Source organism: Impatiens glandulifera, chromosome 8 (genome assembly GCF_907164915.1).
Source record: "Impatiens glandulifera chromosome 8, dImpGla2.1, whole genome shotgun sequence".
NCBI classification, from domain to species: domain Eukaryota; kingdom Viridiplantae; phylum Streptophyta; class Magnoliopsida; order Ericales; family Balsaminaceae; genus Impatiens; species Impatiens glandulifera.
Genome location: NC_061869.1, coordinates 6,461,981 through 6,487,190, shown reverse-complemented (window position 1 = coordinate 6,487,190; position 25,210 = coordinate 6,461,981). Strand labels below are relative to the sequence as shown.

Here is a 25,210-nt window from a genome sequence, read left to right as displayed (position 1 = left end):
CTACTAAAATCTCAATACGATACTAGTAACATACCGACCAGAAACAATAAAATGTTAGATGAGAAAGAAAAGAGATTTACTAGTATTAGAGAAAAATAAATATTTAAGAGTTAATCCTAAATCTTTTCAACTTTTTTTTATATTAAAATTAGAGAGAAAATATAAATATTTATGTATGAATCTCAAATTTATTCCTAGAAACAAAGCTTATAACATGTGTGAATCTAATTCAGGAAAATGAAAATTAAAACTTTGTTATTTATAATTTACATAGTTATAATTTATTTATAATTCAATTTTTTCCATATTTATGTATACTAATAATTTAGTCAGTTATTGCCAAATTTTTATAGTATATTAAAAGATCAATAGTTTATGTTACAGAATTTTAGATATATCAAAATTATTGATAACTTTTTTACCCCTAAGCATATCTCAAATTTTAAATTGAATTTGAATAATAAGAAGTAAAAAAAAATAGAAAAGGATCATTCTTAACTCTAATGCTTAAAACAATATTAGCCTGGTTAGATATTCCTACATAATAATAATAATAAAATAGAGAAAGAAAAACAACCATATTAGCCTGGTTAGATTAGATATATCTACATACATAAATATATAATATATAAGACTAACAAAATAACTAACTACATTTCTCTTGCACAATTCTTTACAAAATTACAATAAAATTATATAAGCTTTCCTTCAATGGATAAGTAGTTATCTTGCTTCTCTAGTCAAGTCTACAAAATTTTAAACCAAAATAAATCACATTCAATCGCAATCGCGATGATCCGACACAGTCCCTTCTGATGATATCTCCTCCTCTACCATATCCCCCTTCTCATCTGACTCGATTTCGCTAGACTCCCCAGCCACTTTCTCCTCGGAGGGAAGATCGGCTGCAGCAGCAGCAGTTATCACATTTAGGTTTAAAGGGTCATCCGAAGGAGCTATTTTCGATTCACTTGACTTGTGCTTTCTTTTCTTCTTTATATTTGCCAGCCTAGGATCCTTCGGTTCTGAAAGGGGAGGACCAGGCACTAAAAAAGGCGGAATAGTTGCCCGATTTTCTGGCCCGTACAAGAGGCGAATCGACTGTGTAATTGCTGATACAGTTGGTGGCAGTTGAGGATCTGGGGATTTCTGAGGAACAGTAATAACTGCTTCCCGAAGCCAATGAGGAAGTTTACTACTGATGTTGGAACAACTGCCCACAGGTTCTTCACGGGCAGTCGACTGTAACAATGATGTACCGGGCACATTCAAACTGGGCGGGCACGGGGTTCCAAATGAATTAAAATGAAACGGGTGGGCCTCGACTTGTCTATTATTGATGATGCCCCCCATAGGAAGAGCGTCGAGGCCCAATTTCATATCTGTGAGGTGACCTTGGAACCTCGATGGACTGAAGAATCTACTCCCCTGCAATGCCCTAGCCATCATTGCGTCCGATATAGATGGAAACATGGACCCAGCTTTTGTCTGTTTCGGAGGAGGCCGGAGGAAAGGTTTCGAATTCGAAACCGTAGGCCCATTCATCAGTTTGGATTGTTCTTCATCCCATCTTGCTGACATGTCTTCAGCGGTTTTTAACTTAGAGAATCTCAACCTAGGATCTCGCAAAATATCGTCCCAGTTTCCACGACCGTGTCTCCTGACGCCAACCCACAAGAAATCGAGTTCTTCTTCGGACCAAATATCCATTCTTGGCCCTGTTCTCATCATGATGGTTTCAAGAACCCTTCTGTGGTTCTCGGGAAACGAAGGGAATGGAGGTTGCATCGGTCCTGCACCTAAACCAAACTTCGAAGTCCAATTCCTGTCGGGTAAGTCTGGGGGGAATTTCAGATTTGGGAACAACGGCATTGTTGGTAAGTCATGAACCATGGCAGCCTCGTTTGGATCTGTAGTTCTGGTCCCAAGTGATAAATTTGGTATAAAGTCCGGAAGTAAATGATTGGTGGGAAAAGGAAACCTTGGCGGCAGAAATTTTTCGTCGAAAGGTAATCTAGGGAGAGACATCTTTCCTTGAGAAGAAGAAGGACCCAGATTATCGAATAGCTCAGGAGCTTTCCCGTGTGAGATTGGTGGATGCTGTTCATAATAGAAAAAAATAAAAATTAATCCGAAATTAGTGATCTAGATATATTAGTATCATGATTGAGATGATTTCATAAACTTTGAGATGATTTCATAAACTAAAATGTAGACTTGTGAGGATTATGAGCAGAGGAATCGAAGAACATAAGAATGAAAAGCCTTTTTATTCAAAAAAAAGAAAAGAAAAAAGGTGGCTAACCTGCAGTTGCAGATGTTGAAATGTCTGAAGAGATGCCTCCAAGGATGGTGCAAGTCCAACCCTATCCGATACTGGCTCATGATTATTAAGATTGATGTCGACACGAAAAGGAAACTCTTTCGGCACCACCATTTGCTTTCCTTGTCTTCTATAAGATTTGGAATACCGGCGATTTGATGAATCGATTTGATTAGCATTTGGAGCACATAAACCCAGGACAGGCAATAGATTGTTGTTGGTTGCCTCAACAAGCTCTGCACTAGCTTTCTCTTCAGCATGTTGAAACACATTATCATGTTTATGGTCAGATACATCAACTTGAAGCGACGTCTTCATGTCAACTGCATGGCTAGCAGCAGAAATTTCGTCATTTCTGCGAGCCAACCGTTCCTTTTGCCGGGCTCGTAGCTTGGTACTGTTCAAAGAGACAAAACAGTTAAAACAGCACTCATTGGGATGACAATTTCAATGTCAAAAGTTAATATTTTACTTTTCAACTATTGCCACATGCAGTTAAAGAATAAATAACAAACTCACTATTTTGTTTTAAGCGCTCTTCCTGCTGCTGAATATTCACGTTCTGGCTCTTGTTGTTCCGCCTCTGGCTCTACTTCTGGTTCATTAACACCAATCTGCTACAACAGAACTCAGTTTTATTTGAAGATGACTTACAAGCTAAGAGAATTGAAATTACCTCAGTAGATTGTGGAGCATAAGCCTCCCTGTATGAAACCGCTTTCCTTAGCCTTTTCCCTCTGCCAAGAGACGCTTCCTCTTCATTTTGATATCTTTCCCACCTAGAGTATATATATATATATATATATATACAAGCAAGGGTAAGAAAAATTACAGACAAATCTGCTACAAAAAAACGCAAACTGTTTACCTCACTCGGAGAAGCCTATCCCATTCATTTTCATCGCTAATACCAACTGAAACGTCCTCTTTTTTCTCTGGCTCTTCAGCCAGAATGCATGGAGATTCAGCTATTCGCGGCTCATCTATCGGTTCACCGTTCCATTCCAGAGACTACTCGGGGATTCAGTAGCCAGAATAATACATGAAACACAGAAAATAAGCACTCTTACAATCAGAAAGAAAAAAAAAGTATGTTCTCACCTTTACGGATCCAAGCATATCATTTTCGAGATCCTCTTCTCCATTTTCAGCTGAATTAAACTGGATATTTGAACGGTCAAGCAATTTGAGGATCGACGTTTCATCCCATGTTATTTTTCCACTACTACCATCTGTACATTTATCTTTATAGACATCCCCTAATCCACCGGTTCTCCTTTTCTTGTGTTCAACATCTGCAACTACTTCAACCTTATTCTCATCATCATTCATGGGATGATCGTAAAAGAGTTCTTCTGTGCCCCATCGAATGATATCCTCAACCTCCTTCTGCGATCCCGATTTGTTCACAAAAAGTTGGTCAAGCATTAATTTCTTCTTTGCAAGTTGTAAAATACGTTCCTCAACACTAGCTCGAACAACTAGCCTGTAAACCAAGAGCCTGTTCGATTGGCCAATACGATGTGCACGGTTCATTGCTTGAATATCCGCATGAGGGTTGAAATCCGAATCGTAAATAACAACAGTGTCAGCAGTCGCTAAGTTAATTCCGAGGCCACATGATCGTGTCGATAACAGGAAGACAAATTTACTCTTGTCTTGATTGAAACGCGCAATTGCTGTTTGCCGATCAGCAACAGAAACAGAACCGTCTACTCTCTCGAACGTTTTTGGCCCAAATTCAAACGTTAAATAGTCTTCGAGGATATCGAGAAGTTTTGTCATCTGGGAAAATATAAGGACTCTATGACCATCTTTATGTAATATCTTGAGCATCGAATGCAGCAAGGCCAGCTTAGCCGAAGCTTTTATACGCATTTCGTGAAGGAATTCAGCAGATCCTGAATCGGGTTCAGTTCCCGGTATAAGATACGGATGGTTGCAAACCTTTCTCAACTGCATCACAATGTTGAGCATCGACTGCTGAGGAACTCCTTTCCCCAAATTCCGTAAAATCTGATAGTTTTTTGTTAACATCGCTCGATAATATTCAGCTTGGATGGACGTTAGTTCAACAGGGACCATTCTCTCGGTTTTTGGAGGGATATTTTGCATGGCATCCTTTTTAAGCCTCCTGAGCATATGCGGAGCTACCAGTTTTTTCAGCTCGTCGACTTTTTCTGCCGTCGTTAGCGCATTAAAATTCTCCTCGAAAGACGAAAGAGAAGGAAACGCAGACGGTTGCAAGAAATTCAGCAGGTTGTACAATTCTCCGATATTATTCTGAAGAGGAGTCCCTGTTAGCAACACTCGGTTTTGAAAAGAAAACGTGTTAAGCAGATTGAAGAGCTTACTGCTTGAATTCTTCAAACGGTGACCCTCATCGACGATAAGAACTTCCCAAGGAACTGCACGCAGATGAGACGAATCGGCGAGAACCATCTCGTACGTCGTTAAGAGAACGTTGAATTTAAAAGCGTTCTTGTATTTCGGATCGTTACTGTGCCACTCGTACTGACGAATCATAGCTCTCGCTTTTGCACATCCATGATACTCGACTACGTTTATATTTGGCGCCCATAATGCAAATTCGGCCATCCAGTTGGGCATAGTCGAAAGGGGAACCAAAACTAAGCAAGGCAGCTTAACCTTGAACTCGAAGTAAAGCGATGACATGAAGGCACAAGCCGAAATAGTCTTCCCGAGCCCCATTTCATCGGCCAATATCACATTCCTTGATTTGAACCAACATTTACGTAACCAATTCAACGCTTCAAGTTGGTGCGGAAACAACGCACCTCCTTCAAGCTCCTTCGGTTGTTCAGTGAGCATAGTGATCTCGGTTTGCTTACTGTTGGATTTAAACTTTGGTTTACATTCCTCTGAAACTTGTCGTTCAAACTGATTGTATAAATCAATCAAATGAGAGGCATTGGAAATAATTACAGGCTCGTCTAGTTTTTCCCAAGTGGATTCATAGTAAGATAGACCAGTCCATTTAACTAAAGCTTCGGAAGAACGCATGGAAATCACTTTCTGTGGGAGCTTCCACCGTTCTTCACATATGTTTATTAGTGTTGTCCCATACTTGGCCTTGTAATTTTCAAGTTTCCTCTTCGCAACAGCTTTCAGCTGAGACTCGGAAATCCAACTGTTGTGAATGTTGGACTTCCCAACCCATTTGACTAAAAATTCATATGATGGGATTACTCCATTAGAGCAAACAGATCCCAATTCATTTTGGACAGTGTTAGGATCTTTATCGTTTCTCACTTCAACAATTACCTCCTTCACTTCACTGGTTGACTGAGGAACATTCTTCTGACTTGAGTCCAAGTTTATCTCATGGCTCGTTGAAGAAGAATCATTTTCCTTGCCCACAGAAGTCACCTCTTGATTTTTCTTGTTTAGAGATATTGAACTAGAGATACTAGTGCATTTCTTAATAGAATCTGGGGGATCTCTATTTTCTTTACTAACAGATCTTCTGTATACCAGAATTTTGTCCACTCGACTACCTTTAGTGCTGCTCTTAACCTCATCAGAGTGATTGACGGCAGTCTGTTCAGCTTCCCTATCGAGAGAAGTATCAGAGACAGGATTGACATTTGCTGCAATATTTGGGTTATCTAGCAGAGAAACGCCATCAATGACCAGATCAGTTGCATCAACAGTAGAGATTTGACATATAGACCGTTTTTCATTAATTGCTAGTCGACAACCTAACACTCGATCAACCTGTGATAGTTAACAATATGGTGTAAGATTATAAAGCTGACACAGACAAGAACGTATAGTAATAGTTTAAATACACACCTGCTGAATTTCACCGGGAAGAGTTGTTTTATTAAGTGATTCATTTTCAATTACTTCCGCTTCATGCAACTCGTTCTCTATGACTACATCTTCCTTAACAGCCTGCAGCTTGGAGTAAAATGATTTCATTAAGCAAAGCCAAACAATGCAAGGAATGATCAAAGAATTTGGAAAAGAAACAAAAAAAAGTATGCATTGTAACCTTAATCTACATCCGGAAACATAGCTCCATTTGGAACAGTTTGTTATTGTTTTGTATATAGTTACAGAAACTAAACTTAGTCAGAGACTATTTAGAAATTTATTTATGCTTCTGTATATTTATCTGGATTCAGATACAGGAATGGAACGGTATCCAGATACAGAAACAAATTTAAAAAAGTATACCAAATGGGGCAAATACAAACAATACAAGGAATCATCAAGAAATTTGGAAATAAACATAAAAATTGCAAATCCAATGTGTTGATGGCACTAATAAACCATGCAACCGAGTTGCCAAACAAGTTCACTAGTATTTGCATACTCAAGTTTAATGATGAAAATAAAGTCCAAATAAGAGAGCATGTAAATATCCGCTCTCAAGATCAAGCATTGTAGCCTTAATCTACATTGGGAATAGCTCCGTTTTGAAACACTTGTTACCTTTTTTTTGTATTTGGATACAAAAACATTTAGAAACTAAACTTAGGGAACAGATTCAAAATTTTCTTTATGTTTTGTATGGATTTAGATTTAGATATAAAAATGGATTTGGATCCAGATTAAAAAATAAATTAAAAGGTATCTCCAGAAGGGGCTATAACAAACATATGCACTTGTTTAAGCTACAAATATTATCCACTAGAAACTAGAAAAACCAGTGAGAAAACTCCCATGATGGAATGGTTTGACATCTCTTTAGATTAAGAAAATATTTAGGCAACTCAAGCTGCTATTATTTCTAATAGGAGAGACCCCAATCAAATACCCATCAAAGCATCCCACTAAGGCATGAACGCATGAGACAAAAACTTTTTTCCTTTTTAGGAGGCATAATGATCCCTTGTTCTTTTTTTGGGCAAATGGCGAACTATTTATTAAAAAAGAAACCCAAGAGTTTACAGACTTGTAAATGAAAAGGGGAAATAAGTTCTTGATGTGTATGGCTACTGTTGGCTTGGTCTTTCTCGATGAGTCTTTAATGAACGTCAAGCTAAATAGGTGTCATTTTTTTATCTAGTTCTCTATGCGCACATAATCCATTCTTATCTCTTCTAATAATGTTAAAAAAAAACGTCTTAATGTATATTTATAGCCGAGGCTGTAACCAAAAGTTTAAAAGGGTAATGTTTTTACCTAAAAAACACAAACAAGCAATGACATCATGTCACATATTTTCAATGTTGTTGTCTCTAACTAGAAACAAAACGAGCTATTGATATAGAGGCCACAAGAGACAAAGCCTATAGAGAGGGAAATGAAACCTGTAGAGAGAGAGACACGAAGCCTATAGACCGAAGACGAGGCATAAGATAAGAGAAAAACAAAGACATTGTTATTAACTTGGATTTAAGGAGATTATGTCATTATAATAATCTCGTAATATAATACAAGATATGATATAATTGAGAATGATTATTTTGATTTGTTTCGGTATGATATCCTATAAATAAGTGATCTCTATGTAAGGCAATACATTTATCAATACATTATTCCAGAAGGAAGTGTGTAGTAGGTATTTTGAACAATATTCTTAATAGATCAAAGGTATTAAGTAGGTGATTTGATTAGGTATGGTATCCTATAAATAGGTGATATCTATGTAAGGCAGTACATTATTCCAGAAGGAAAAGTGTAGTAGGTATTTTGAGCAATATCCTTAATAAATCAAAGGAAGGAATAATTGTCATATAAAACAAGGTTTGCCAAGTAGATAATAACAAATGCACAATTAAACAACAAAATTTAATTCTTTAAAAACAAAAACATCCAATTCCATCAAGCACTAGATAGGAAAAAAAGACTAGTACCTCATCTTTTATGTGCATCTCAAAATTCCTTTTCACAATGTCCTCCTTTAAGCCAGATGTAGAAGGCCGGTGATGAATACTTCTACGTTTTTTGCACAATTTACTCATTTTGGGGCATAAATGGTCGTCTTTCATCCCGAGTTTTGGGGAAATATCACTTCTGCATTTCTTCTTAGCATCACCAATGTGGACCTTGCGTTTTCTTTTTCTATCTTTAATAGTGATAGATTCCTTAGAGAGTTGTTTATCTGGATTTCCATTATGATCAGGTATGTCTGATTTCTTATCTGTTGTAGGGTCAGGATCTGATCTTGAGACCATTAACTCAGATACTAAAACAACCTTTGTTGTAGGAGAAGAAGAAGGTCTCTTTTCTCCTTCACCAACTTGTTCAGGTTTACCATCAATACCATCATCCACACATTGTGCATCCTTAACAGAAGCAGCAGGAGAGGTTTGAACATGCTCTGTAGAGACACTAGTATCGGCGGTCCCTAGTTTTTCTTCAACAGCCTGAATTTTGTGAACAAGCAAAGACTTTCTCTTACTAGACGATCTCTTCTTTCCACGAATAGCAGTCCCAAAAAGTTGAGGTACTTTCCGACTGGTTGGTGATTTAACGGAAGATTTAGAATTTTCTAAGGCTATCTTTGTTGACACTTGTTTGGGTTTGAGATCCTGATGGTCAATGGGTCCATGTGAATCACTCTTCTCGCTGCAAGTAGGGCAATGCCACTTCCCACTTGGAATCCGCTGAAATTAATGAATTAAAGAGGCAATAAAAGTACATAAGAGGGAAAAAAACAATAAAACAAACTGTTACATGACCATAAAATGGAGAATAATGGTATTACTTATAAATGTTTTTTCTTGAATACCTTTAATGGAGGACTAAGACATTGAATGTGATAAGTTCTTGGACAGCGATCACAGCAAAGCAAATTGCCACCGACATCACAGACTACACATTCGTAGTAGTACTGAGAAACAAACAAAGTGTCACTATGCCTTAGAATAAACAGGTTCTGATGAAGAATGTCTTGTTCAATAAAGAAAATAAAAGACAGAAATTCATTTTGCTTCCTGAACTTGAATCAAAGACTCGTTTTCCCTTAATTTGTGTCGGGTTCATTTCGCCTCCTGTAGATGGCTCAAATTACTAACAGATTCCTGCCCGTCTGTTCTTGGTTAAATATGTTTTAAGCCATTAAATTATCTCTACACATTTTTTACAGCTCCATAATTGGCTAAATTATATCAAGACATTGACGGAGTTAACCAAAAAAAGAAAAGTAATTTGAGCCATTTTAAAAGTTGAGGAAGCAAAATGAATATGTGTTACGCATGCTAGGGTATTCCACTAAAGGGACAGAAAGTTGTTTTGAGAATCACAAACATAAATTAATAAAACAAATAATTACAGAAAATAAAGATAGATGAGGGACTGAATAAATAATTTGGGACATGTGTCTTTTTTCAAAAATACCCTCTGTCCTTTTAGTGGAATACCCTAGCATGTGTAACAATATGCTGCAAGTTGAGAAAGAAAAATGAGCTTCTTTTAACCAATATTCCTAGTTTCATCCAAGCAGCCTTGTACTATGTTAAAAGTACTTTAGAGAAATGAGGAAACAAAGAGAAAGTGTGAAAAAAAACTAACCCCATCATTCCCCTTCTTCTTGCTGGAAGCATTTTGACGTGTATTTCTCTTGCGCTTGGACGAAGAACTGCTACTTGGGGACTCAGAAGCAGGAGGATTAGCTTCTTTGTTATTTAGTATATTTGCACCAGATGGAAGCTTCCGTCGTTTGCGTTTTGAGACCCAGTTTCTATTAATCATTTTGCTAGATACGGAAGTATTCTCCTTCATAATGAAATTTTAGATCATGCATTTAGAATCATAAGCCTTCATCTTTTAAGTGATCATGTAACATGCACAGTTTATTAGCAATGTGTGTATAATTTATCAAAGTCCCCTTGCAGAATGATCAAATTCCAAATGGAAACTCATTCTATCAAAATAAAACATCATAATGCATCAATATTCTAATTTAATAGAGAAAAATGGAACATTAAATGAATAAAGAATCCAATTATACACAATATTGTGTTAGATGAACCAATAAAATGAAGACATTAAAGAATGAAAATAGAATGCTCTTAATAGCTGATCTTGAGCAAGAATGGAAATAATGAGATAGGAAATAAAATATACAAAATAATAAATGAAAACTCAAAAATTTCCCATATCAGAAAGCACTAATTAATTGACTCAATAAAGTAGGTGCAATCAAGAACTAAAGAAGAATGTAACCACATCTTGCAACAAAAGAGCATGAAAGGAAGATGAATTGCACAACACGTAGAGGTAAAATAATAGCTTCTCTAGACGATGAATCCTGTTTTAGCTCGATCTATAGCTTGTTTGTTTAGGTTAAATGACTAAACCATCATTTGTCTTTAATAGTTTAAAATGTAATAAAAAAGGAAAGAAATGCATTTGAATAATGAAAAACCCTAAAGTACTTACAAAAATCTTGTGTTTGAGGTTTAGAGAAGCTTAAGATTATTGATGAACTACTGTTCTCAATTGTGGTTTTATCGTGTCTCATTTACTTTATAAGATCTCGTGTTGTAATCGGTTTGCACTTATTTCTTCAGTAAATGCAACATTTCAATCACTAAACAAACGCAATGCAGAATGTAAACTAAACTTATAAAATAGGTGCAATGAAGAACTAAAGAAGATTGTAACCACATCTTGCAACAAAAGAGCATGAAAGGAAGATAAATTGCACACCACGTAGAGGTAAAATACTAACTTCTCTAGACGATGAATCCTGCTTGAGCTCGATCTACAGCTTGTTTGTTTAGGTTAAATGACTAAACTGTCCTTTCTCTTTAATAGTTTAAAATGCTATAAAAAAAGGAAAGAAAGGTATGTGAATGATGAAAAACCCTAAAGTACTTAAGATTATTAATGAACTACGGTTCATAATTGTAGTTTTATCGTGTCTCATTTCCTTTACAAGATCTAGTACATGCAACATTTCGCAATGCAGAATCTAACCTAAACTTATAAACACAGTCTCGTTTCAGCATTCAATCTACTTAAACAATGAACTAACAAACAAACTACATTCAGTACTAATAACCCACCAAATAAACAGTTCCAATACTCGATTGATACAGAATTTCGAACAATAATCATATAAATCAAACACCAATGAGTTCATATAACCTTCATCAAACACAGAAATCATCTAAAACTGCATGCAAACTAAGAAAGATGAGTATAAACAAAAGGAAACAACAGTAGCTAGAGAGAACATACCAAATCAATCTGTAGAAAGAATCGGAATCGAGTAAAGACAGACAGGGAGAGAGATGGATGGATGGATGGGTTTAAACAATTTAAAGACGCCAACAGATTTCGATGAATGGTTTAAAGTTTGAAGTGAAGAATGTGAAGAGGCAGGGATTAGGGCATCGAAGAACTCGTAAACGGGAGAAGAGGGGACAAACGTAATAAATAGAAAGAGAAAAAGAGAAAGTAAGAGAGAGAAGCATACGATACGGATTCGCCGTGGTCATAGAGGACGGGGCTTAACACTGACAGGGCAGCAGAGAGTTGTGTTTTCGTGGGTGCCCGATGAAAAATCGCTTACCCAGTTGGATTTAGCCACGTGGCGTTACAAGGACGCATGTTTCAATATTTTTTCCATTCTTCTTCATCTTCTTACTAATCAGAGCTTCATTGATGATAGATGATGATTATGATGAAGAAGATGAAGTATTTCTTACATTCTCTCACTAGTTCTTGAATTTTTTTTTCATTTTTTTCAAGGAGGAAACTTTATCACTTTTCCTTTTTCTTTTAGCTTATCATCGTTCATCCGTATCTTATATATTACATCTTAAGTTAGAAATTCTTAGGAATCTTGGTTATACTTTTGATAATCTTGTAATCTAGATAAATAAAGTTGCAGTCTTTACATCTTTTTTACCCAATATAAGATCTGCAAATTTAATCATGGCGGCACCCGTTAAGGGAAATTTACTAATTTACTTTTTTTCTTCTATCTAATAAAAATCTTACAAGTTAAAAGAAATAATTTAGTTACTAATACAACTTATTATCTTTTATCACTATCATACTAGTAAATAATAAAACAAAACAAAGATGACTTACACGATATTATCTTTTAACAATATCATACTTTCAAAGGATTCAATGAACTAGGAAAAAGAAGATGACTTACACGATATTATCTTTTAACAATACCATACTTTCAAAGGTGCAAAGAACTAGTAAATAATAAAATAAAACGAAGATAACTTACACGAAGAACTCATCAATGAATGACTTGAAGTACACGTTCAAAGTAGTTCTCTAAACGCTACAAAATATATATACAACTTGACCAAAAAATAAAAGTCAACATTTACAACTAAACAATATACAAGTGAAGTTATAATTTTTAATAGAGATTCTTGCCCTTTAACATTAAGAAACACAAAGAAAGTCTATGCTAAATAGTTCTAGTGTATTCATTTAAAAATCATTAACAATAGTTCTTGCCCTATTACTTAATCTATGTATGCATTCTTATTCTGTTTTTATTTTGACCTTTCTCAAAAAATGAAAACAATGCATAGGGCAACAAGATTTTGAGTAAAAGGTTAAAAAAATACCCTTAATAGAAAATAACAATTAATAATAACTATACATATGCTATTAAACTTCACTAAATCTATACTCCTTTGTATATCAAACATATATGTAAACATATGCTACTCCTAGTGAAACAAGACAACTTAATACATATGATTTATTATCGGGTTTATTCTGTGATAGGAGGAAAGTAGCACGATCCTCACAATTATGATAGGAGGAAAGTAGCACGATCCTCATAACTATGATAGGAGGAAAGTAGCACGATCCTCACAATCACCTAATAAGAAGTTACATTTTCAAGTCTTGATATCATACATAACATACCTGGCCTACATTCAAAAGGCTTTCATGAGGAATGTTAAAAATAACACTATTCTCCCTACACATCTTCCTCAACAAAGCATAAACATGATCCACCGTTATCTTCTTCGCCACATTCTTCAACACATTCGAATCTTGCCTAGCTCTCACCAACGTGTTCCCAAATATATGCACCACCCCCGCATCTCTACACATAGACAAGAACTCCATCTCATCCGACTCCTCACATGTCTCCACCGTGGAGGCCCATGTGACCCGATTCACCCTCACGGACGAGTCCGAGACCATGAGGTCTGTCATAACAGTATCTCTGTCTGTCTCTCCCCCCGCTACCTCAGAGTCCGAGGAGGCTTCCATAAGAGACTCGACCCTGACGAATGTGAATAGGTTCTCAAAAAGCTTTTTCTCGAACTCGTCATCCTTCTTGTGAAGGTCCTTGTAACCGTACCTCGCGACGCAACGGAACATGTGGAAGTTCTTCGGCCCGATCCTTTTAACCAAGAATCTCTCGTCATCGGGGACTGTGTAAACGGGGAGATATTTCACGCAAACAAAAATCACGACCGTGTGCATCGCGGGTAGGTTTGTTATTAAATGGGAGAATATGCGGGGGACACCGCTAGCGAGTTCGGTATACACGAGTCCGATGCCTGGGACTCGGACAAGGCCTAGACTAGGTCCGAGTCCAAGGACCCATCCCATTGACACCTTGCTGTGCATCTCGAACTCGTACCGTTTGAGCGTGCCGTAGTGCCATGCATACATGATGATGAAGAAGGTGGTTGCGATCACTAGGGGAATCCAACCGCCTTGGTCCATTTTGAAGAGGACGGCGCTGAAGAAAGAGCCCTCTATGAGTAGAGATAAGACAGTGAAGAGGATTACCAAAATCCAATGCCAACACCATACTAGTAACATGATTAGAGACATGAGCAATGTGGTCACCAGCATGACAATCATGACAGCCGTACCTGTTAGTTACAAACCAACAGATTTACACGAAAGGAAACATGAGCAAGCGCACAATTAGGAACTTATTTGATGTAGATTTTCTTTTGAAATAAACCAAGTTCTTAGAGAAAACCTTGTTTAATAAAAAAAAAGTTGATTATTATTTGAATTAAATGACTAAAATATCATTTGTCTTTAATTTTAAAATGTTATAAAATGTGAAATGTATTTTAGTTCATGATTTGAATTATTTAATTGATGAGTGATAATGAATTATTTAGATTAAATCCAAATAACCCTTCATCAAATCATCAACTGAAATATCAAATTTTCCTTAATTTTTATAATATTTTAAAATATTGAATAATAAAAAACATTTTGATCATTTTACCCAAATAACCCACTTGAGCTACTCTGGGTGGGTGGGTAGATTTACTTATATTCTCATCCATGGGAAAACATTAAGTAACTAACAAATAGATAGCATACCGTAGGCGTTGCCAATTTGGTTTTGATTTTTGAATCCAGCAGTAACAGCAATGCAAAGAGTCAAAAGGATCCAATTGATGTCTGGGATATAAATCTGTCCAAGGAACTTCTTCGATGTATGAACAACTTTTACTCTCGGAAAACATCCAAGTGCATGACCCTGCTTTATTATTGAGAAGGTAGCGGATATAGTTGCTTGACTTGCAACAATCGCAGCTAAAGTTGCCACGACAAACATTGGCCAGTATATACTCTCTGTAGAATCATATTTATAAACACTATGGTCAGTAGAACATACAAACTATCATCCTTCTCAGTTTGAAGCAGTAAACAAAACAAAAGAAACAATTTTGTTTTTTCTTAACAAGGATGTCTGGGCCAGCTTTGTGCCACCTCGAGAAGGCTAAAACAATATGATGCTTTCATTGAGAATCAAACCTAAGACCTCAGTGTAGTGACTAGTGAGTCCCTTAGTCCAAACCTCTTATTACTGAGGTACCCAGGGTGGGTAGAGAACAAAGAACATAACTACGAAAAAGTATGAACTTCTTTGAAAGTGCAGATTTTTCTATCAGTTTGCAGTATTTTTCAAAAGTAGTAGTTCAAAACTACCTGGAATAGATCTATAGAAAGCGTCTTGAACATGATCATGGTTTTTCATAAGGTAGGCAGCTTGTCCTGAATAAGCTAATAGAAGACAAGGAAACACCACCATAGTGAAAGCAAGCTGTATAGGGGCGACTGGAAAATGGGCTAAGTCAGCAAACAGTGCCTCTGTTCCTGTTGTTAGTTAAATACCAATCAGAAATAACTTTACGTTCTGAACAGTTTTTCCTTATAACAAGAAGAAATAAAACAATGGGTGTTACCAGTGATGCAAAGCATGATTCCCCCAAGAGAGGTCCAGCTCTCTTTCCCACCCCTTTTGAAATATTGGTATATATACACAGGTGAAAAAGCTCTCAAAACACTTCTATCATGCTTCCAAATGTTGTATATGCCAATACCTCCGATTAAAAGAAACCAAAGCAGTACAATTGGAGCAAAGAGCCACCCAACTTTATCAGTACCATAGTGTTGCATGCTAAACACAGCAACCAAAATGATAACTGCGACGGTGACAACTATGCCTGTTATGTGAAAATAAACCACTTTTCAGCATGAACGATAACACTCTGTCCATTTTCACCAAAAGTATGCACATAAATGGAGGGAGTTTTTTTTCTAGATTTTTTCAAGTGTAAACTCATAAGAAAGACCTTAGATTATATTTGGTTCGGGTGGAATTGGAATTATAGTTGTGGGTCCGATTCCAAATACTTTTATTGTTTCAGGACTTAAAATAAATAATTATAATTAAAATTCCAATGGAATTGAATGTATATGATTTTTTCAGTTGCAATTATATCCTTTCCATTTCGGATTTACAATTCTATGATTTCTTCGAACATAAAATTGAATTGTAATTCAATTCCAATTACAATTCTAAATATAATTCTAATTCCAATTATACACATCCAAACATTGCCTTAAAAGTATTTGTTAGCTTTGAAATATGCCTTAAACCTATTCTTATATAAGCCCTTCAATAATAAAACCGTTTTGATATGAACCATTTTTAAAGGGTATTTTTTAACGGGATATTTATGTTCAATCTATCAGCCAAATATGACCATCTTTACTCACCGGACCCTTATATTTTTGGCCACGTCAACAGAAATTGAACTTTAAGAAAACAAAATTCCCTAAACAAATGTTGACGTGACAAAAAATAAAAGGGTTCAATCGGGAAAAAATGGTCTTACTTGCCTATGTTTGATGGCATGATATATGCCAGTCTAGGGATACCAACTGAGAAAAAAATTCCAATTTAAAGATGGTTCATATCAAAATAGTTTCATAGTTGAATGGCTTGTACAAAGTAAAAACAAAAAACAATAAAGGGCGATTTCCAAAATTGACAAATGCTTGAAGGGTTTATTTATGGGTTCACTCTTTTTTCAATTGCAAGTTTTGGGTGTGGGAAATTACCATCATTCAACTTGGGTTGGTTTACTTTTATACCTCCAACAGCTGAAAGAACTGCAGAAAACACATGGAAGTATTAAATGATAAAAATACAAAATAGGAAACATTAACAAATCAAAGTGCAAATCTGGAGACAAATGGAAAAGAGATGAAGATATGGTCTACCTGATATAGCTGGGGTAAGGATTCCATCGCCAATCACCATGCTTGTACCAATAAGAACAAGTATAAGAAGCGCATTCTTTCTGGAAGTATACCTCTCCAACCATTTCTTGGTTTTTGCTGCAAAAGAATGCTCATGGATTATCCTGCGGCTATATGTTGTCAATTCCTCATCACTCTTATGCTGATTAGGAATCATTCTGACTTTAGCATGTCTACATAGCAAGGAGTAAAGTGCGAATGTTCCACCTGCCCATAGAAATGTTAAGCGTTTCATTGCCCAAGCATATATGAATAGATCGGATCTATGTTTTAATTTTTTTTATATATAACACAAAAGAATGAAGGAACGTCAATCAATGGAATTTTGAGGCAATTTTATAGGTCCATAGAGTTAAAGTAGATAATTGAAAAAGAAACAAATTCAAGTGAAAAACAAAAAACTAACTAGAGACGTATAGTCCTCGATGGAAGCCAACAACAGAGGCATACGAAGAAACCCTTAAATCACAACAAAAAGCTCTAATACTAAATAGAAAACTAAAAAGATGTCAAGTTAATGAGAATGTGTTAACTTACATGGTAGAGATTATTTATTTATAGAATGTCACAAGGGAATAGTAAATAAATTGCAATCATATAGATTATTCTCAATCATATTATATTAAGAGTCATTATTTTAATCTGATAATTTAATATCATATCTAGTATTTCAACTCTTATGTGAAATAAAAATGGGGAAGACATTATTATTAAGCTATTCTTTTGGGAGGCTAAAACACCTTTATTTTTAACAAAAGCTCTAAAATATTTTCACATTAGCATTGTATATTGTCGGAATCGATGTTCAACTGACTTACCAAAAACTTACATAGTACTATTGACTACACTAGTTGCAAATCCAACTCTAGCATGTATGGCTACAAATTCTACAAAACAAGATCCCACTTTGTGTTTTAGGCTTACCTTGACCATTATCGTTTGCCTTGCAAACTATGAAAACATACTTCAGCAATGGAATCAGAGTGAGGGAATATATAATCAATGAAAGGGCACCTATAACATCCTCCTGGTCTTTGATACCATGAGGGAAAGTATTGTAAAATACATATAGAGGAGAAGTTCCCAGGTCTCCATAGACCACTCCAAGACTTTGAAATGCAAGCCGAATAAACAATATAGCAGATAATTTCTGCAAGAAACAAAGCTATCAATTAGTAACAAAAAGAGAGGGTAAAAGGAGTCATTTCATATCAAAGCCCAATATTAGGAAGCAAAACATGCAAAACAATAGTCTTATTTGAATGGTATTTTGAAATACACAAACATTGTTAATTAAGCCTACTTTTAATAATAGTATTTGCAATTTCATCTCATGACATACCACATCTATTTCAAATTCAGATGAGGTTCAACTAATAGGGAATGACCTCTTCCAATCATCTTTTGTTACGTAACAGCCTAAAATTTAGGATTTAGAGGCATTTAGTGAAGAACAAATGGCCTAAACCTATGAGATGAGAAACCATATATCAGACCATTTCATATTCAACAAGACTGCACTCATATAATATCTCTACTATTTATTATATGAGATGAGAAACCATATATCAGACCATTCAAAGGAACGCCTTTGCCTCTCCAAGAAAGTGGATGGAATTTGTATCTTCCCAAATCCCAACAAAAATCATTTATGTAAACATGTAAGAAGTTGTTCTATCATTTAGTTAGCCTCTTTTATTTTTCCTATAAATTGTAGTCCTCTTTGTAGTTTGACCAATTCAATATATGAAGAAAACCTTCCCGCCTAATAAAACATAATGTTTCATATTTCAAGTTCGCCCGAAAGAAACGAGCCTACAAAGGACTCTAGGGGCCATATCTTGTTTCAGACATCTGATTTGGAGGTAAGGTATCTCATATTGACTCACCCCAAAAAATTAGTGCCCATTCTAGATTTTGGCCGAAGTTTTGGCATCACCTACGCATACACTGAGTGTCGTATCTCTTAGACTCTTACAGAAATTTTAGCACCGACTATGTCAATGAGCGGTAGTCATCCTACACACACTATGTGAGAAATTTGACATCGACCCTCTCTTCGGCCATTGTTTCCTTAGCCACTCATTTTGAGTTGAATCAAGATGAGTCTCCTCGTTTAGACTATAATTTATCACCTAGCTTGAAGGGGAGTGTAGAAATATTGACCTATGCCTATTCCAAAGCACTCATTTTCCTTTCCAAGAAAATGATTGGGAATTGTTTGTCTTCCCAACAAAGATCATTTATATCTATCCAGGAAGTTGTTCTATCATTTAGTTAGCATCTTTTGCAGTCCCTATTCTTCAATCCAACATAAGAAGAAAATTATCTTCCCTGCACAGTTTTTCGATTACAATACTAACCTCGTAACACATTACTAATCTATCCAGATACCCTAGTACATAACACCTCCTTACATGAAATGCACGTAAACAAGAAAATAAGTCAATTAAACACTTGATCTTATCAGAAACGCTTTTACTTCCAAGGATCAGGTTTTCTTTTCTCGAATTAATCCCACTTGCTTGATGAACAGAAAAAATATCAAAAACTGGCATATTCTAGGTATGTATGTCTACACCTATCTAAGTAAAAGAGAGTTAGACAGAAATACCAAACCTTTTCTCCGTGCATGTTCTTAAGTTTTCCAGCTTCATCATCCATGGGTTGGTCAAGCGTCTGCTCCAAGTCCCACATACTACCTTTGTTTACACTTTCATCCTCAATTTCCATTCCAGAAGCCATGTCAACTTGAACCAAGATAGAAAAATTAGATCAAAGTTGATTATCCGATGAGGGCAACCAATTACAAAAATACTCAATTCCCAGATTGAACATCCTACAACACCACCCAAATATCAACCCACCAAAACTATGGACTCAAAAAATAAAAGCTTGAAATAGGTTCTATCTCGCCTAAAGCATATCCAACAAAGTGCTCACACGTGATTGATAGAGAATACAATCGTCATCTATCATGGTTTTACAACTTAAAAAAATAAATGTCGGACCAATAAAAAAATATGATCTATAACTACTCTCCCCAATAACTCTATGGTGCGGTCAACTCAATTATCACTAGAATCAAAAGCTAAGATTTTATTAATCCTTCCCCTTATATATATATTACCTTATTGGAATAGTCAATCAATTGAAATGAGCAAAACAGTAACAAAAGAAATCACCTAGCTCGAGTACTAGTCAGCGGAAGACTTGAGAAATAAACCAAAGCGCCCTAGCTCGATTGAGAGGTGGAGATGAATGTATGAAGTTCCAACTGCGTTTCCTTCCCGGCGATGGTGACATTGCAAAGGATATACCGGAAATCTGTTCGGAATCATGTGCCGGTGACGGAGCGACGGCGGCCGGAGATGAAGCACCAATGGATGAGGGCGAACCGCCGGCGGCGAACGATTAGGCTTGATTGTGAGCTTTTCAGTACAGAGTTCAGACATATGCTGGATATTTTTTTGAAAAAGAAAGTTAATTATGGAATTATTATAAATTAAATTACTAAATTGTAAATAAAATTAAAACAATTAAATAATATGATAAAATTTTAATAAAAAGATACATATATATTAATTTACCAATTTAATTGTAATTAAGTCTTCTCCTCTTATGACAATATTTTTTATTTGGAATAATATATTATTCAAAAATATTTTCTCTTTTATCTTTTTCTATAATTTTTTTTATTTCATGATTGTTTTTCTTACCATCAAAATATTTAACACATATTTTATAAATATTTTTTTTATCCATCTTCTAATGATATGTATAAGGGAGCATTTAATTAATAAATTTAAAATTTAGACTGATCAGAATTTGAAATATTTGGATTAGTTATTTAGATTGAAATTGGATTATTCAAACTTATATTTTTTAATTTTGTATTACTAGATTGTATTTCACTAAAAATATATTGTTTTTTTTTAATTTATTTTTTATAATTGTAATAAATAATATAATTTTAAAAAAATTGCTTTACAAAATTTTTGTTATAAAAATAATAATAATAATTTTCTATTTTAAATTAAGTGATTTATAAAAAGAATGTTAACTGAACGTTAAATAACGAACCTTTTAATTTAATGTATTAAACAATGAGATAAAAGAAAGGTTAAACTACATTATTCAAATTATAATCATATTTATTAATATAATATTTAATTTGGTTACAAATTTGATTAATATAATTTAGATTTAATATGAATAAACCTAATAAAAACAAATAGAGTGAAAATGGTCAAATTCAATTTGTTTTATTTTATTCATATTAAATCTAAAATATATTAATTCAATACTAATTGAATTTAAATTTGAATAATTTAATTTAATATTTTTTTATCTAATTGTTTAATAAGTTTATTTATTTTATTTTATTTTTATATATTATAAATCACTTATAAATAAAAATATAATTGACAAAAAAAAAATACCTAAATGATGAAAAATAATAATAATATATATATATATATATATTAAAAAAATATTGTCTAAACATTAGGTAAAATTAAAAAATAATAAAATATTGAAATGAAATAAGTAAAAAATATAAAAATTATATCTTATTCCAATTTAATGCTTAGCCAAAATTACTATTTTCTTCAACTAACATACTCTTATTTTATTTTTATCAGATATAAAAATATATTTTAATAATTAAAAACTCAAATAATCTTTTACTTTTTTACCAAACAATTTATTTTTATTTTTTTTAATCCTAAAAAAGCTTGTTTGATCTTGCACTCTGTTTTCACTTATAAACACTGTACTGCAACCACAAAAACTTCTCATTATAATAAACAGTTACATTCAATATTGAGGATTATAATCCTCAATATTCACTCTACCCACAAAACAAACAAGTGGATATTCTAACACATTCTTTTATTTCATCCCAAAACATATCTAAACACCAAACCACAACAAACAACAACTTAAAAAATCCCATTATTGCACATGACAAACTTGTAGCACACTATAAAACCATGTTTCAGTTGTTTTTTCAGTCAGAAAACCTCGACCTGTCGTGGGAACCCGCAAAATAGTCGATGCTTGGACCAACAGGAATGATCCCATGAGGATTAATGTGAGGATGGCTTCCATAATAATGTTTCTTGATATGCACCATGTTCACAGTGCTGCTCACACCCTCAATTTGAAAGATGTCTTTCGTGTAGTTGAACAGATTTGGGTACTCACGCACCAGTTTCTTGTTGCACTTGAAGTGAACGTTATAAACCTACGAAAAAGTGGATTGTTTTAGACTACGACCAGAATACCCTTGCTATTTGATATTTTAACTGTCACAATTCACTTTCTTAGCTATTTATATGCATCTAACTTGCTATACTAACTAAATTAGAATAGTAAATACTACATAACAGTTTCTTTGAGAAAAAAATAAACTAGAGTAAGGCTTTGTATGATGTGGGTTATAAGGTCAAATAACCCACTATTCAATCTACCATCACATCATTCAAAATATCAAGTAAAGTACAAAAATACCCTCCATATTTTCTAACTATTTTATTCATTATATGTTTATACCCACATCAAACAATTGTTTATGCCCCTGGTGTATTTTTCCTTAAATAACTTGGTTATTTATACTCTTTGTCAAATGGAGTTATTCAAACAACCAAGATCAAAGTCATCAAACAATGCCTAAAAGTAGCTTGTGTAAAACCCTGTAGTCAATTCCAGTAGGGCTTGTTTGATAAGGAGTTATTTGGAAATAATCAGATTATTTGAAAAATATTTTGTTTGATGAGATTAATTACTTGGGTCAAATGACTAAAATAACTAGCTAATATGATTTGAATGATTTTTTTTGAAATAAAAAATAGTGTCCATAACTGGATATGATAAGCAACAAAAAGTGAAAAAACAGTAAGGGTGGTCAGATTCAGTAACAATAAATATTATCAATTGTGAGTAGAAGCCATTACCTCGTCGAATCTAATAAGGGTAACAAAAAACCGAATATCGGCTTCAGTCAATGTGTTTCCACATAGGTATCTCTGCTTACTCAATATTTCCTCACACTTGTCCAGAGACTGAAACAACTTTACAACAGCCTGAAGAACACAGAAATCTCTTTATTAGTCAAAAAAAACAGTCACAGAATGATGAACTCAAGTTTTTTTTTGTCAACTAAAATTAAGAAAAGATCTCTTACCTCATTGTAAGGCTCTTGCTTAGTTGCAAATCCACATTTATACACACCATTATTTATTCCCTCGAGTATCCACTCATTAAACTCATCGATCTTGGCTAGCAAGTGAGAAGGACACAGGTCCACATCTGGTTTCTCGGCAATGTCATTGAACTCAGAATTTAACATGCGGATTATTTGTGCACTCTCATTACTGACAATTGTTTTGTGTTTCTTATCCCACAGAACCTAAAGAACACAAGCAAAAACTGCATAAGTAAAATTACAAACAGGACCCAAAAGAAACTGACAAAACGGCAAACAAATAAAGAAATGTTTTGCTTCCAGGAATTTTAAAAATAGCTCAAAATTCTCCTCGCCAACATTTCTTGATTAATTTCTCAAATTAATGGAAACAATGACGGACATAAGGAATTTTAGTCATTTTCTAAAGTTCTAGAAGCAAAACGAGCATTTAGTAGCCTTTGTGCAAGTAAGAAAAACAAGCTTCTTTCCAAATCTAATTTAAAACTTGTATTTTTCGTTTTTGTCACAATCACAATTCTTTGATCTAGAGTTATATAACTGATTTTTATTGCTTCATTTAGATCTTCTTTGATCTAGAGTTATTTGAATATCCAAGGGGGTATTTCCAAATAATTTATTGTTTGACATAGGTGATTAATAAGTTATATGGGTAAAAAGACATTAGAAGTATATATATTTATCAAAGAGTATTTCGATTGATAGTTTGAACGATGTAACTGTTGATTCATGATTGGATAATGAGTTATTTGAAATTAATCTCAAATAACCCAAATCAAATAAGTCCTTAGTATACAGATTATTTTTGAATCATGATCTAAATTTATCTTTTGGATCACAATCCATATTATTTTCTAGATCAATGTGATTTTCTGCAAACATAACAAATTTAGATTGATTGGAATCACAAATAGGTTGAATCTATACTTACAGGAACTGTAAACTTCCCCTGGTAGTTTGAAGAAGCTAGCTCATATAAATCCCTGATACTTTTAGCTCCATTAAGTGGATCAATCTCAGCCCCCGGTTCTTCCTCATTAGAAACCGGAAACACCCATCCCATATGACTATCTCCCTCTTTCGTTTTCCCCCATTTAGGTTTAACAGCCTGAAACATAAACAAATGCTTAAAAACTTTATCCATTGAAGAACAACAGTTCAGCAAATTTCAAATAAGTATGCAACATACAGTGTAACTAATTGCTTTGTCAAGTCCCTTAATCTTCAAGTAAGCAAGACATCTAGATGCCCATGGACAAGCATAAGATACATACAAATGATATCTCCCAGCTTCAGCATTAAAAAATGAATTTGGATCTTTTGACACAGTGTTCAAAAACGTTGATGGAGATCTAACGTACGCACCCGATTCTGCCATCTTCGTGAATGAAAGGCTAGTGATTTCGAAAGGAGACTGAACAAGTTACAATTTCAATCTAGGTTATCGAGGCTATTAATCGATGAAAAACATGAAAGAGATATAATTGCGATGTGCCATACCTTGGGAAAAGCTTGGATGAGAGGAGAGAGAAGCTGCTTCAATGAAGAATCTGTACAAATGCGATGGCGATGGTTCAGTTTTATAACAAAAGACATCATCTTCGTCTAGAATGGAGGATTTGATTTGGCAATTTGAATATCAGTGAAAAGACTAACAGAATATTATAGGTTCCGTTAGGCATCTGATAATTGAGTTGACCTAATTATTAGAGTAATGGGGAGATAGTAGATGGATAGCCATTTTTTTATTCTAGCATGTGAAACTTGAGCAGAAGCTTTGAACAGTCATCAGCCATGGATGATGAAAGCTGAAAGCTTAAGATAGAAAGCCCGGTCAAATTTGATAATAATTTTGAAAGATTAAGATTGAATTAGAATTTCATTTTTAATTTTAAAAAGTTGGATTAACTCCAAAACCAAAATAAATTTGAGAATCGACACCTAGTTTTCTTGTCCTAGACGCAAATAGAAAAAAATTTGTCATATATATATATATATATATATATATATATATATATATATATATATATATATATATATATATATATATATATATATATATATATATATATATATATATATATATATATATATATATATATATATATATATATATATATATATATATTTTTTTTTTGGTTAGATTTATTTTAAAAAATTAATAAAAAAAAATAATTTTT

General features: G+C 34.2%; 3 protein-coding genes across 7 annotated transcripts; all 3 read right to left on the bottom strand.

Annotated features, from left to right (window-relative positions):
* Positions 1-635: 635 nt before the first annotated feature.
* Positions 636-12,004, bottom strand: LOC124911837 (protein CHROMATIN REMODELING 4-like). 4 transcript variants are annotated; one of them, XM_047452363.1, is made up of 11 exons: positions 11,486-12,004; positions 9,812-10,015; positions 9,030-9,131; positions 8,152-8,904; positions 6,140-6,241; positions 3,425-6,061; positions 3,192-3,334; positions 3,000-3,102; positions 2,843-2,940; positions 2,306-2,720; positions 636-2,100 (listed from the first exon to the last, which is right to left on the bottom strand). In XM_047452363.1, the coding sequence occupies exons 2-11, from the start codon at positions 9,989-9,991 to the stop codon at positions 778-780; spliced, it is 5,856 nt and encodes a 1,951-aa protein (XP_047308319.1). In that variant the 5' UTR covers positions 9,992-10,015; positions 11,486-12,004; the 3' UTR covers positions 636-777. The 4 variants fall into 4 exon arrangements, with proteins under 4 accessions (XP_047308319.1, XP_047308320.1, XP_047308317.1 ...); XM_047452364.1 differs by having other exon boundaries at positions 11,724-12,004; XM_047452361.1 differs by lacking the exon at positions 11,486-12,004 and having other exon boundaries at positions 9,812-10,093.
* An 898-nt stretch (positions 12,005-12,902) lies between these two features.
* On the bottom strand, positions 12,903-20,255 carry LOC124912358 (potassium transporter 10-like). 2 transcript variants are annotated; one of them, XM_047452967.1, is made up of 9 exons: positions 20,008-20,255; positions 19,442-19,572; positions 17,747-17,972; positions 16,784-17,029; positions 16,622-16,672; positions 15,460-15,720; positions 15,203-15,370; positions 14,591-14,845; positions 12,903-14,121 (listed from the first exon to the last, which is right to left on the bottom strand). In XM_047452967.1, exons 2-9 carry the CDS (start codon positions 19,565-19,567, stop codon positions 13,139-13,141), a joined length of 2,316 nt encoding a protein of 771 aa, XP_047308923.1. In that variant the 5' UTR covers positions 19,568-19,572; positions 20,008-20,255; the 3' UTR covers positions 12,903-13,138. The 2 variants fall into 2 exon arrangements, with proteins under 2 accessions (XP_047308923.1, XP_047308924.1); XM_047452968.1 differs by lacking the exon at positions 20,008-20,255 and having other exon boundaries at positions 19,442-19,989.
* Positions 20,256-21,600: 1,345 nt separating this feature from the next.
* On the bottom strand, positions 21,601-24,832 carry LOC124912010 (glutathionyl-hydroquinone reductase YqjG-like). Its single transcript, XM_047452564.1, has 6 exons — positions 24,531-24,832; positions 24,220-24,444; positions 23,962-24,138; positions 23,010-23,234; positions 22,780-22,908; positions 21,601-22,070 (listed from the first exon to the last, which is right to left on the bottom strand). Exons 1-6 carry the CDS (start codon positions 24,627-24,629, stop codon positions 21,834-21,836), a joined length of 1,092 nt encoding a protein of 363 aa, XP_047308520.1. The 5' UTR covers positions 24,630-24,832; the 3' UTR covers positions 21,601-21,833.
* Positions 24,833-25,210: the final 378 nt, after the last annotated feature.